The 12,500-nt window shown below is 55.9% G+C and overlaps 3 protein-coding genes across 3 annotated transcripts, besides 1 other annotated feature; all 3 read right to left on the bottom strand.

The window, feature by feature from the left end:
* Positions 1–723: 723 nt before the first annotated feature.
* On the bottom strand, positions 724–1,944 carry ATG4.1 (AUT2/APG4/ATG4 cysteine peptidase, putative; the record flags this gene model as incomplete). Its single annotated transcript, XM_010703781.1, has 1 exon — positions 724–1,944. The coding sequence occupies one exon, from the start codon at positions 1,942–1,944 to the stop codon at positions 724–726; it is 1,221 nt and encodes a 406-aa protein (XP_010702083.1).
* A 707-nt stretch (positions 1,945–2,651) lies between these two features.
* Positions 2,652–3,192: a repeat region.
* A 309-nt stretch (positions 3,193–3,501) lies between these two features.
* LPMP_324010 (hypothetical protein) lies at positions 3,502–4,587 on the bottom strand (the record flags this gene model as incomplete). Its single annotated transcript, XM_010703780.1, has 1 exon — positions 3,502–4,587. The coding sequence occupies one exon, from the start codon at positions 4,585–4,587 to the stop codon at positions 3,502–3,504; it is 1,086 nt and encodes a 361-aa protein (XP_010702082.1).
* Positions 4,588–8,443: 3,856 nt separating this feature from the next.
* On the bottom strand, positions 8,444–11,596 carry LPMP_324000 (myosin XXI; the record flags this gene model as incomplete). Its single annotated transcript, XM_010703779.1, has 1 exon — positions 8,444–11,596. The coding sequence occupies one exon, from the start codon at positions 11,594–11,596 to the stop codon at positions 8,444–8,446; it is 3,153 nt and encodes a 1,050-aa protein (XP_010702081.1).
* Positions 11,597–12,500: the final 904 nt, after the last annotated feature.

Raw genomic sequence — 12,500 nt, 5'->3', positions numbered from 1 at the left:
CAGGAAAAATAAGAAGGGGAAGGCAAGTATGGATGGCGTATTTGCTGGAAGCGGGAGGAAGAGGGGGGCCAGAGCAACAGTGCTCGTCAGCGAAACAAACAAGTCCAAGCCCCACCCATTTAAGTGATATGTGAGGAAGAGAGAGGAAAGCGACAAGGAGAACAATCGGGGGGTACGACACTGCTCAAACACACAAGAGCAACAACCATAACAACAGCGAAAGAGACGAACACCTTTCGCGCAGGTAGACGAAAAGACGCGGCAACTTCGGTGAAGAGTCTCGTCCAGGCAACAGATGAAAGAAAGGCAACTGAACAAGCGGCTGAGAGTGGCTCCTATGGTAGGGAGTGGGATAAAACTAAAGCGAACAACAACAACAACGCACTTTCCGTGTAAGCGGTGAAGGAGACAAGAGTGGGCAGAGTAGGAGGGGGCGTTGGAATGACGGCGACTGCGCTTGTGGCAAACTCATGACGTACCTGAACGCGGCACATGACAATTCACAAAAAAAAAAAAAACGAAAGAAGGAAAACAAAAATTGAAGGACAATTTGCACATATGCTCTGGTAGAATGTGCAAAGGCACGCTTCACTCGATGTGCGCAGGATACCTCGCCACTACCACTGCCGCTTTCCGGACCTTTTGGTCTGTCGAAAGAGGTGGAGTAAGTAGGCCTTGGCGGTGTAGGCCTCACGTACTGTTGTCCAGAACGTTATGCAGCTACTATGATGGCGATGACAATCGGCGCCATGGCGCTACGACAGCCTCTGGAGAAAAGCTCAGATTCAAGCCTGTGGCGTGCCTCGCATCAGTAGCGAACGGATTCGGCCCGTGCTGCTCTTCCTCTTTCCCGTGTGCCGTAGCGCTCTCCGCGTTCCCCTCCAAAGAAATGGCACGTTCGTCGGAGGGAGGCGTCACCTTCGACGATTTGCGGCTCCAACTGATGAGTGGAAAAGTTACAAGGGAGTTGACCACCGTCAGTTCTTCCGCAAAGACGCGGTAGTCTTCCAGAGTGTGAAGATAAAAGCCAAGAACCATGCACGGGTCAAACTTGCGCGCCGTCAGGTCACCGCGAGCCCCGTACAGGGTGCCGACGGTCTTGTCAGACGTATAGGCCTTTTGGATATAATGTGGGTCCATGAAGAAGACTTTGCGGCCCTGGTGGCCAAACATGTAGAAGGATGCCTGCTTGAAGCCTCCCGCGATGCCGCAGCATGCCTTCATGTCGAGAATCTTGAGCATCATGCACTCGTACTTATCCGACAAGGGTGCAAGGCCCAAGACAACAGGAATAATAAGAATAACGTGCTGGCCCTCCAAGAGCTTTGCCACCACTGCTGGCTCATCGATGTTGCGGTTCCCGCAGGAAAATGTGAATGGCACATCCCCACCCTCGGCGTGACATGCAATCAAGGCGGCTGCCATCGCCATGCCCGCCTCAGTGGGGGAAAGCATACTCGCGTACTTGACACAGTTCTTGTGAGCCTCATCCTCTGCCTTGTGGATGCCAAGCGGGGCGGATGGAACGTCCATGAACAACCTCGATATATTCGCCTTGAGCTCAGCGTTGTCCGCCTCTGGCAACACGTACGCACCCTTGCAGTGATACCGCAGAAGGCAGGTGCCAATGAGCATTTGTGTGGTGCGCAGCAGACAGCCCCAGCGGGTGTCTGTCGTGGACCCGTTCGGCAAGGGAGGGAAGCAGCTGCGGTAGGAGAAGTAGAGCAACTTTTTCATTGCCATCATCACAAACTCGGTCGTCCTGTCGCCACTATAGGCGCCAGATCCCACCACGACGGCAGGCGTCTTATCTTGCAGCTTGCGGTTCGGGGTGCGGAAGATCCTGCTGGGATTGAGCCACCACTTGAAAAGGCTGCCCAAGTCGCAGGACGGAGCGTTCTCCGCCACTTTGCTGCTCGGACCTATTTGTACTCCGGAGTGCATTTTCACTCAAAAGGAAGAGGGGAGGGGCGTGACGGGTAAAATTCGTGAAGAGAGAGGTGGGAAGAGGTGCTCACATGCACACAGCTCGCTGGGGCGCAGACGCGATTGTGTGTGTGTGTGTAGGGGGGGAGTGGAGAGAGAGGTGAGATAGCAGACAGCCCGTTGTGAAAGAGGGCCTCGCAGTGGCAGCGAATACGTAACCAACAAACGAGGCGCTAAAGTAGTCGCACACTGCTGTGCAGTGCATCATCACAGGCAGGGGTGTACACGGGCGGGTATAGGTGGAAGGCCGCAGGTGCGTCACACGCCGACAGTGTAGTGGCCCCAGGAAAACGTTTAAGAGGTGAAGCAAAACAGACAGATGAGAAGATCGCACAGCACAACATCGCATTTTGGGCAGACGTGTAGAGACGCTATCCGTGTACGCACGAGTGCCAGCGGCACGCGACCTAAGGGTAAGCCGAGCAAGTTGCCAGAACATCGACCTCGCCAGGCAAAACACTAAAGCAGAGAGTTCGCTGCTTTCCGATGGAGAGTAATTGCCCGGAGTCACGAAGAAGAGAAGGAAGAGAGGAAAGGGCACTACTGTGACGATGCGGGTGAGATGGAGACAAACGCACGCACTTCCAGACGCTGCGGATATTAACGCTACGAGTTGTCAATACTGCATCAACGTGGCGATAATATGTTTTTTTTTTCAACTTAGTCATTCTGCCATACAACAGGAGTTGGACACCACCCCACCCTCGGCCCTCTCACGGGCCCCATCGCCGTGGGCAAAGAAGCCAAACATATACGCGTTGCAGCAATACGCCATCTCGGCTATCGGCGCAGAGCCTCTGCGCCAAACTTTACCCACCGCCGTTTCTCAGTTCGCCTCACAGCCACTTCCATCATGCTGGTCACCACCTCGTGCATCCTTCTCGGGGTGGCCTTCAGGCTCCCCACATCAGTAGGCTGTCAGGATGAAGGTGCGACCCTTTCCAGTCAAGCTGAGACGCTGCTCATCATAGAGATGGTACAAACTTGCTCACGGCCGCGGGTCACCCCGACGCAGTACCATCCAAGCCCTGACCACCGACATCAGCAGCGATACCTTGCTCTGGCTTCCCCCCACGTCGTAGGCACCTTGACCCGGTCACCACTGGAAGCAGTTTGGTATGGGTAGGGAAAGGGGGTCTGCGTGGCTTTCCCACACAAAGAGTGAGAGCGCTTGGCCCTGAGATGCCACGCAGGGAGGCATCCCCCCTTCCGCCACCAGGAAAGGCAACAAGAGTGAAAAGAAAAGGGCATACGTGTATCTCCGGCAAAGCGACCACACTGAGGGAGGAGGGATACGGGGACAATAAGAGTGCAGGCGACATAAAAGGGTAACCCTCGTAAGCGCATGGCGTAGAGACACATATACGACGGCGTTGCACTGGCGCGCAGCTTCTCCCCAGCACACCCTAGCAGTGTGTCTGCAGTACCATGCCCCACATGCCCCAGATGGCCCCGCCTCCTGTTCCCCCCCCCCTCCCGCAGCAGAGGCACGCTACAGTGAGTATTAAAACCCACTTAGAGATCCAGCTGAGCCAGTGTCACACCGCCTAGAGTATCACCAAAGATATAGCGCATGGCAGCAAGTCGGTCAGCACAGTTCACCGTCGCCAGCTGGCAGCCGGGTACCTCTCGATGCGCAAGGGCTGCCACCACCTCTGGCCCCTCCGCCTCCTCCTCCTCCTCTCCACTGTTGCCTGCCATGTATTCACCGATGGCCCATCCTGTGATCTCGCCGCAAAGCGACGTTGTCAACAGCACCGCGGGCGACACCCAGTTCACATAGCACAGTCCGTTGATGGTGTGCCCGGGAGACGCCATTGCCTCGCTCAGTCCACTGCGCTCAACCTCGAAGACCGAGTACATACCGTCCGCCCGCCCAACGGCCACTTGTGCACCACAGATGGCGGTGCAGTTGACGAGTGGCGGGTTCACCATTTGGCCACTGCCGCTCCTCGGCGACTCCTGCGAGATTGAGAACGCAACGCGCGCGAAATCCGTGTCGTCGGCCCCGCTGTAGAGGGCGCCCTCGCCGTCCATTCCGACAGCAAAGAGTAGTCGGGTAGCGGTGCTGCCTTCACCAATGGCGAGATCAACGCAGTGCAATCCGCTACAGTAGTTTGTCAGGCGCCCAAACCGGTGGCCTTGTGGCAAGGGAGAGCGGTGCTCCTCGCCAAAGATGTACGCCTCGACATAAGGAGGTCGGGAGCCGTCTGTAATGTCGTACACAAACATTCCGCCATCCTCGTCCGCAATCAGCGTCGTTGTCGAGTTCGCCGGTGGCTCGTCTTTCAAGAAGGCGACGCACTCCTTGCCGCTCGTGAACTCGGACACACACGAAACGCACTTGCGTGTGTCAAAGAGCTGCACAGTATTGCCGCACAGCGCGACAGCAGCGTGTCGGTCGTGTAGGTAACGCAGCTCGGAAGCTTCCTTGGCAGCGGCTTTGTTTGGATTGTGAAGTGTCATGTAGTTCTTGCGTGGAATGCGCACATCCCACAGTGTGAGAGCGCCGTGACTCGAGAGGGTGGCAAACGACGTGGTGGACGCCGAGCTACACGCGACAGAGACGACCCCTGCAGACTCTCTGCCAAGGAACTCCATGAAATCTGAGCAGAAGAAGGTCCTACCAGGGCAGCGGCGTCATTGCCCTTGTGCCGCAAGAAAAGGTTGCTGAGATGTTATCGTGATGGAGCGGGTGTGTGGCGTGCCTTCGAAGCACCACGGCGCTGCCGTTTACCCACAGCAGCAACACCACAGTAGCGACATGCACCACAGGTTTCGATAAGGGAAGAGAGAAGAGGAGTGGTGAGACGAGGTGAGGGGTTGTGCAGCGAACAACAGAGAGCGCACTGCGAGTATGGAGGAAGAAGCGCGTAAAAGAGCCAATTGTCCCTGGAAGGGTTAGCGTGAGTAAAACGTCAACGTGAAAGCAACGTAGACGCATACATGAACACCTGAGCATGCCTGTGTGGCACATCGCACTCTTGAAAGGAGTCGATCATACACGTGGTGCAGACAAACGCACATACAAGCGTTAGGCGACGTGGAACTTCTGCATATAATTGTGTAGAGGAGTCAGTAGGCGACTGATGGTCGCGCCAAGTCAGACTACTTTCTTATCCTTCACACTACCGTTGAGCTTCGCAGGGACGGCGCACCGTCGGACAGCGTCACACTCTCGACTGCGGGTGCGTGCGCGTTTACTGTTTTTTCCTTCCCTTGAATGCCGTTGTGTTGCTGCCCGTCTTGTCATCATGCTGAATTCATCTTGCTGCTCACGCCAACACAGGCGCAGACCCACAGCCACCAGTGCACACAAATGCATACATCAATACCGCGTACACCGGAGGCATGAGAACGCCGTCTTACCTCGACGAACGCCGCACAGATGGATAAGAGAGCGCATTGTCCCCGCCATTTCGATGTGTGTTTCTCCCAATTCCGTTGAAGGAGCCATGGCTTCGCCGAGGTCGCTGCATCGCCAGTTTCGCGGTTGGCGAGCACGACAACACACCGTGAGCCGCAGTACGCATGCACCACAAAGAGCCCAAGGAAAGAACAAACGAAGACACAGACAGGCAATCAACCGCGTGCACGGACGCAGAGATGCGCGCGTCTGCAAAATAAAAAAAAATACAAAACAAAAGAAAAACAAAAAAAGCCAAAGGAACGAGCAAAACCTCAAAATGAGCGCAGACGAAAGGGGGAAGAGAGAGCCCACACGCGCACACCATCGTGCAAAGACGCCTGCAGAGGCAGTGGGAAAGTTGAGTCAACCTTGAAAGGGTATCAACAATAGGGGTGGAGCAGAACAGAGGAAGGAAGACAGGGGGACAGAGAGGAGGAAGGTCAGGCTTTCATAGCGGCACTATGAGGCCCGAGCGTAAGCACAGCGAGAGGTGCAGTGGCAGCCAGCCACTGAAGGCACACTCGCTTACGCGAAGAATGATCACAGCCATGGAAGGAATGGAGGTGGTGCTTGAGTACCTGTTGAGATGCTTCTTTGCCCTTCATGACACAGAAGTGGCAAACACACAACGAGAAAGGAAGACGGGGAGGAGCAAAACGATACAAAATAAAGACAACGATGATGGACGCAGGGGGTAGGCGTGCTCGCACACGCATATAGAGATCCATAGAGACGGATGGATGGGTTGGTGGTGAATAAGGGAAGGGTATCAGAGAAGAAAGCAAAGCACAATGCGAGTCTCTACATCACTCAAGTCAAGCCTCCTCCAGTGCATGTGAGGGATGCCCTCGCCAAGCGCCCCTACTCAACCTCCTGACTGTCACGTTGGTCCTCGTACAGGCGTACCCAAACACACCAACACACGTACGTTCTGCCACCACATGCAAGCCCGCAGTCTCTGTTTGGGAGCGGCTATATACAAGAAACAAATAAAGTTTCACGTGCACGCGCACGTCTTCCTTCCCGCCTGCCTCGTTTCATTCCCGTGCTCGGCCTCGGCACACAAGAAGTGCGCAGCCACGCCAGCGTTACTTCAAGTGTAGGTGCGGGGCGCCTCCCCGCCCGCCCCCCCCCACCACACACACACACACCCCAAGACTCTACAAGATCGATAAAGGAGCACGAGACTGAAAATAAAGCAAACAACGGAAGTAAGGTCAACAAGCGAATGGTGGGCGGGAGTATGAGCACCCACAAAAGGGAAAATAAGTGTCACAGGCATCGTCACCCCTGTGGTGACGGCGTCGAAAGAGTAGGAACGAAGAAATGGCGCCAGAACCGTCAAGGGGGCACAGGAAGAGGGGGGTGTTACACACAGCGGGGGGCGCAAGTCAGAGAGGCGATGGGAGAAGACGGAAGAAGGCGAGGGACAGGAAAAGGAGAGGGGAATAGCGTGGGCAACACTCCCAGAGGCGAACATCAAAACAAGGAGAGGGAGAGACGAGGAAAACAACTGTCAACACAAGAGTTACGGGGGACCTGAGAGAGAGAGAGATGCGGGGAACACGTCGGCAGCTCTATATGGAAAGTGGAAAGGCAAATTTACATGACAGTTTCACACTGGGTTGAAGCTGCTTAGCACTGGAGGTGGTGAGAACATCGACACAAAACGAGAAGGAGAAAGAGCACAGAGAGTAATAGTTGAATGTGGGTACGGCAGAACTGCACCCCATGCAGTGAAGGACGCAGAGATAAGGAATGATGGGTGGGGGAGGGGTGTGGGCAGCGGCAGAGAAGTAGACACTGCACCCGACCATAGCAGTCCTTTTCCATTGGGGGCGGGGGAGGGGGGGGAGAAGAGAACCTAAAAACAAAAAAACTCACCAGAATCTGCTTCGTGAGTGTGACGAAGAGAAACAGGGGAGCTCTACAAACGTACACCAACGAAAATGGAGAGAGGGAATGCAAGGATGACTACGACACAGACACGCGTACCGACAAGCACGTATACATATGTGTATTCGCTTGTACATCAGTCAGAGGAAGACTCAGAGACTGTAAGTGGTAGCTGAACGTTTCTCTCTGCGCTCCACATCCCCAGCAAGGCAACTTTCCCTGTGTGCTGCACAGTTAACCAGTACAGTAGCAGTGGCCGACAGCCCATTCTCGGCACTGTAAAGGGCTACCAGGATCTGCTGCAAAGAGAGAAAGAGCGCGCATGCCGATGGCCTCACCGACTCGCCCACTCGCCGTCGGGAAGAAAGGCGAAAGGGGGGGGACAGTGTCGTACACTACCGCCGCCAAGTCGATAATAGTCCCAAGAGCAAACGCAAAGACAACAATGCTCACAACGCACAAGCTGAGGAAAAAGAGGCGCAAACAAACAAAAAGAGAAACGCAGTGAAACGAGGGAAAAATGAGAGGGATGAACTCATCAATGCTGGAGAAGAGGTAGTGGCGGTAGCCGGCATGACACCCAAAACGGATGAAGAGGGGGGGAGCAAGCATACGCACATCGACGCACGACACATGCAGAACACAACGTGGGGATGTGGGAGGAGGGGCACAGAGAAGTCGGTGTTGCCGCGCCAGACGCGCCACAACACAGTGGAACAGAAACCAGGAAGACACACGATAACAGAACGCCTGCAGTCCGTGAAGAGAACAAAATGACCGAGAGAGAAAGACATGCAAAGGGCGAGAGGAAGAGCAGGGAGAACAAGAAGAAGTCACACGATGAAAACGAAGCAAAGTCAAGGACACGAGAAAACGCAAACCAGCTAGGGCAGGGGGTTGAATCCACGGCGCAGGCAGAGCTCCCCGCTAGTGCGTCCCACGGCTTGACAGCTTCTGAGCATTATCGTTAGTGTACTCCTGGTGTCAAGGTGCTGTTTCGGAGAGAAGCACAGGCTACTCCGCATAGAGAAAATAGCACTGAGAGCAAATGACGTCCCTCTGTCCACCTCCCTGCACCTTCGCTCGCTCTCTTCAGTGTATGCCCACTTCCCAGTCTTCGATAATCGCACCTTTTGCATCTCCCTTTCCTTTTTAGCGCGTCTTGAACAACATCGTAGCAGCGCCGTTCGTGTCTCCATTGCTGCGACGTAGCGCCATCTTTGCGTCATGCTTTGTGGCACCGAGAGAGATGAGCTGCTGCACACCGACGTTTGTCGTGTTGAAATCCTTATGCTTGCGCGCGTTGTTCTTCATCTTGCGGCTGTCCACACCATAAAGCAGACGCGCCGCCGTTCGATGCACATTGCCATTGTAGTGCGCCAACACAAGACGGCTGATGGACTCATCAAATCCCATGCTGGCAAGCACCTGCACCTTGGTATCAAAGTCGTCCCGGTGGCGGGCAGTCTCGGCACGCTTAATGTCATCAGCGGCGGCATCCTCGCCGGTCCTGCCGATGGACTCGGCAAGACGGCTGTACTTGACGCGCTGACCCTGCTGATGAATCAGCTTCTTGGTGATCGCCACCACCTCTATTTCGCTGGCACCGAGGCTCTTCAACTCCTCCGGCTGCAGCTTCGACAGCGCTGACACTGTCTTGATGTCAGCCAAGATAAAGCCGTTGATGAGATCATGACTCACGTTCGCAGCCGTCACCACGTCGATAAACCCAGATGCCGATTGCTTGTCAACACGGTCCGCCTGGATGGCAAGGATAGCTTCGAGAACCTCCTCGCGTGTGTCCGCCTCTACTGCCACATCCATCAGCGTGTCCATGTCGAAGTCTGGAAACATGTTCGACACCTCCTCAACCCACTGCACCTTCTCCGCCGGCACACCGTTAACGGCTGTGGCGGCCTTCGCCTCCCGCGCCTCGCGCAGCTTGCGCAGTGCCTCCAGCCGCTTCTGCTCCTCGATGCGCCTGCGCTCGCGGATCTCCTCAACCCAGCGGTGCAGGTAGGGCTTGCAGCGGTGCAGGAGCTGCGCGCGGCGACGCAGCACCAGCCGCTCCAGTCCGGCCCACACCTCCGCCCGAAGGAACACCTTCGTCTTGCCGACGGCGTAGTTAGGGACCGCCCAGTTGTACAGACGCTGGTACCGCTGTAAAAAGTCCCCGCACGCGTCGCTGTAGCGCTCCTGTTTGAAAAGTGAGACAGTGGAAGGGGGCATGATGAGGTAGAAGTACCTGCAAAACTGCGCTAGCGGGCGGCGCACTGGGTAGCCCTGGCGCTTGAGGGCGATGGTCTGCAGCACACCAGCGGACTCGAGCTGCGAGCCGACAAGCAGGTTTTCAAGGAACGAGGGGTCTGCTACCATGTTTGACTTGATGCAGCGAATGAATTGTGTCTCGGTAGACTCCAGCTCGGTGCGTAGGTCTGTGAGTTGGCGCTGGAAGCGGATAGCAACGGTCTGTTTGCGGTGTGCCTCACATCTCTCCGTCGAGAGAAGGGTCTGGATGAACTCGTCGGTGGACTCCTGCACGCACTCGCGCATGTCCTCCTTGAGCGCGTCCGTGTTCTTCTCCAGCCACTCCGTTGTGTCGTAGTTGACAAAGGAGGCGTAGTGATTTACACCGAACTGGTTCGGAATGGTGCTTTTCGGTCTCACAAAGTACGGACTCTTGCCATTCCACTGCTGCCACACGTTCGTGGTGAAGCGGTCCGCGCTGCCACCTTTGAAATTGCACTCCTCGTCCAGCATCGAGAAGATGCCCGTGCGTTTTGCATCCAACATTTGAACGCAGTCGGAGTTGTCTGGGAACTCGATCTTCAGGGTCTCTATGCCCTCACGCCGGCACTCCTCTTCGTCGCTGATGAACGTATACTTGTTGTAGTGATTCTGCAGGGACTCGTTCGCGTAGTTGATACACATTTGCTCGAAGCTGTTGCGCGTGAAGTTCTCGAACCCGAAAATGTCGAGCAATCCGACATACTTGCAGTTGCTGCAGTCCCCTTGGGGATGAATGGCGGCGTTCACAAACTCGACGAGTCGGTCAAACATGCCGACGTACAGTCCCTTACAGAAGGCGTTGCGCAGGCCCTCGGCCTCCGTCTTGGAGGCGAGGATGGTGACAAGTGACGTCTTGCTCTTCACGAGGAAACACTCGCGAACCTTGGCCTCGTCCAAGCAGAGCAGCCTGCTGCCTGTCGCGAGCGTCTCCTCGTTTGCAATCTGCGCCTTGTCATTGTTGTCCGCTTCGAACTCTACCTCCATCAGGTGCAGAATGGCCGCCAGCACACGGAACATGCAGTTCTGGGTCTCCAGCGACACACCGATCATGGAGAGCGCGCGGCAAACCGTCTGAAACTCGTGCGCGTCATCGAGCGGCTTGCCATCCACGCCACGGCGGATGAAGGTGCCACCGCCGTTCAGGCACTTGTAGTCCTGAGCAGTCTTGAGCCCGCCAAGCTTCTGCTTCTCCTCCGGCGACAGCCCCGCCAACATTTCGTAGAAAATGTGGTAGTTGCGCTCACCAGGAGACTGCATGATGATGCGGCTTTTCTCCAGTAAGTAGGTGACAGTCTGGCCTCCCATCACGATGCCGGAGGCAGGGTCAAGGTAGAGTTTGATGTACTTGCCGAAGCGCGAAGAGTTGTCGTTGCGCACTGTGCGTGCGTTGCCAAACGACTCCATGGCGGGGTTGCTCCAGGTCAGGTTCTCGTCGATTCTGTCCGCGATACTGCGCTGCGAGGTGTTTTTGCTGTGCATGTAGCTCAGTTGACCGAGGTACGCGATGAGCATCTTGGCGTTCTCAGTTTTTCCAGAGCCAGACTCGCCAGAGATGACGATGGACTGGTTGCCCCGCCCCTGAACAAAGACCGCGTTGAAGGCCTTGTGTGCCACCTGCCAGATGTGCGGGGGGAGCATACGGGGGTCTGGCAGCGCCAGGTATTTCTTGCGCTCCTCTTCGCTGTTGAAGGGCATCCGCCGGAACGGGTTGACGGAGAGCACCATCTCGCCCATGAGCGAGTACTGCTGCTGCAGCTGCTCGAAGCGGTCCTTGACGCAGTGCAAAAGAGTAGCCACGTGCAAATCGCTCACGTGGAAGAGCTCCGCGTCCTCCGGATCGTAGCTCTCTGAGATGTAGCCGTGGACATTCTCTGAAGCCACCGTGACAGCTGCATGGGAGGCATTGTCCACTATCAACACCTTGCCGTCATCGACCTGCTTCACGGTACCACGCAGCCACCCACTCTTGGGGTCGAAGTAGTACACCTCCTGGTTCACAGATACCCGCTCCGGCATCGCCCCCGTTGATATCCGCGTGCTTTTTTAGTTTGCTTCGTGTGAGAGCGACGGTCTGGTGCGGCTCGGGATTGCACGTGTTGGCTGGGCCGCCGTAGGAGAGGGGAGGACGCTGAAGAAGAAGGAGGGGAATATGAAGGAATCGGTGCAGAGGTGTACAGCGGGATGGGACGGGGGATGGAAGGAGGTGAGTCGCGAATGTACGATCAAAGCAGAGCACAGACAAACCAGAGAGAGGGCGCGCGAGAGATGAGAGACGACTGAGGTAAAAAGAGACGAGAAGACGTAGAGGGGTGCGGAAAAGAAACGTAACACGAAGAGAGCGTTTGGTGAGCCGCGCAAGGACGAGGGTGAGCAGCGGCGAGTGATGAGGCCAACACACACACACACATTGAGGCAAGGCGAGGATACATGAGATCGTGAAAGAGAAGAGAGCAAACAAGGAAAGGTAGAAATAGAGAAGAGAGAATGTGGTGCAGTAAAGGGTGACACGCTCGTGGACTTTGGTGAAGTGTGGCATACGCGGTGGGACTGGAAGACGGTGAAGCCCCTCACTCCAAACAAAAACAAGACAAGACTCTCACCCAAATCGTCGGTGACGCTGTCTATGTGTAGCCATACACTGCCACGCGCACTGTTGAGCATTCGCGGAGCAGATGGTACTGAGTAGCAGGCGCTTCGTATGCAATACAGCGGGTGAAAACAGGTGTCGCACACGCCGCCATCCTCGCTTGCACCGCCAAAACTGTACGTCGCCCGTTTGTAGAATGACGGCACCTCCCCTCCCCCCACCCACACACACACACGCACAAAGGCCCCCTCTGCTCCCCCCACCCCCACCCTCCCGACCTACCTCGACTCGTACGACGTAACGCGCCGACCGACCAACGACGTAACGACCGAC

The sequence above is a fragment of the Leishmania panamensis genome (genome assembly GCF_000755165.1).
Source record: "Leishmania panamensis strain MHOM/PA/94/PSC-1 chromosome 32 sequence".
Classification (NCBI taxonomy): Eukaryota; Euglenozoa; class Kinetoplastea; order Trypanosomatida; family Trypanosomatidae; genus Leishmania; species Leishmania panamensis.
The sequence above is the reverse complement of the archived record's forward strand: the minus strand, read 5'-3'. Positions and strand labels throughout refer to the sequence as shown.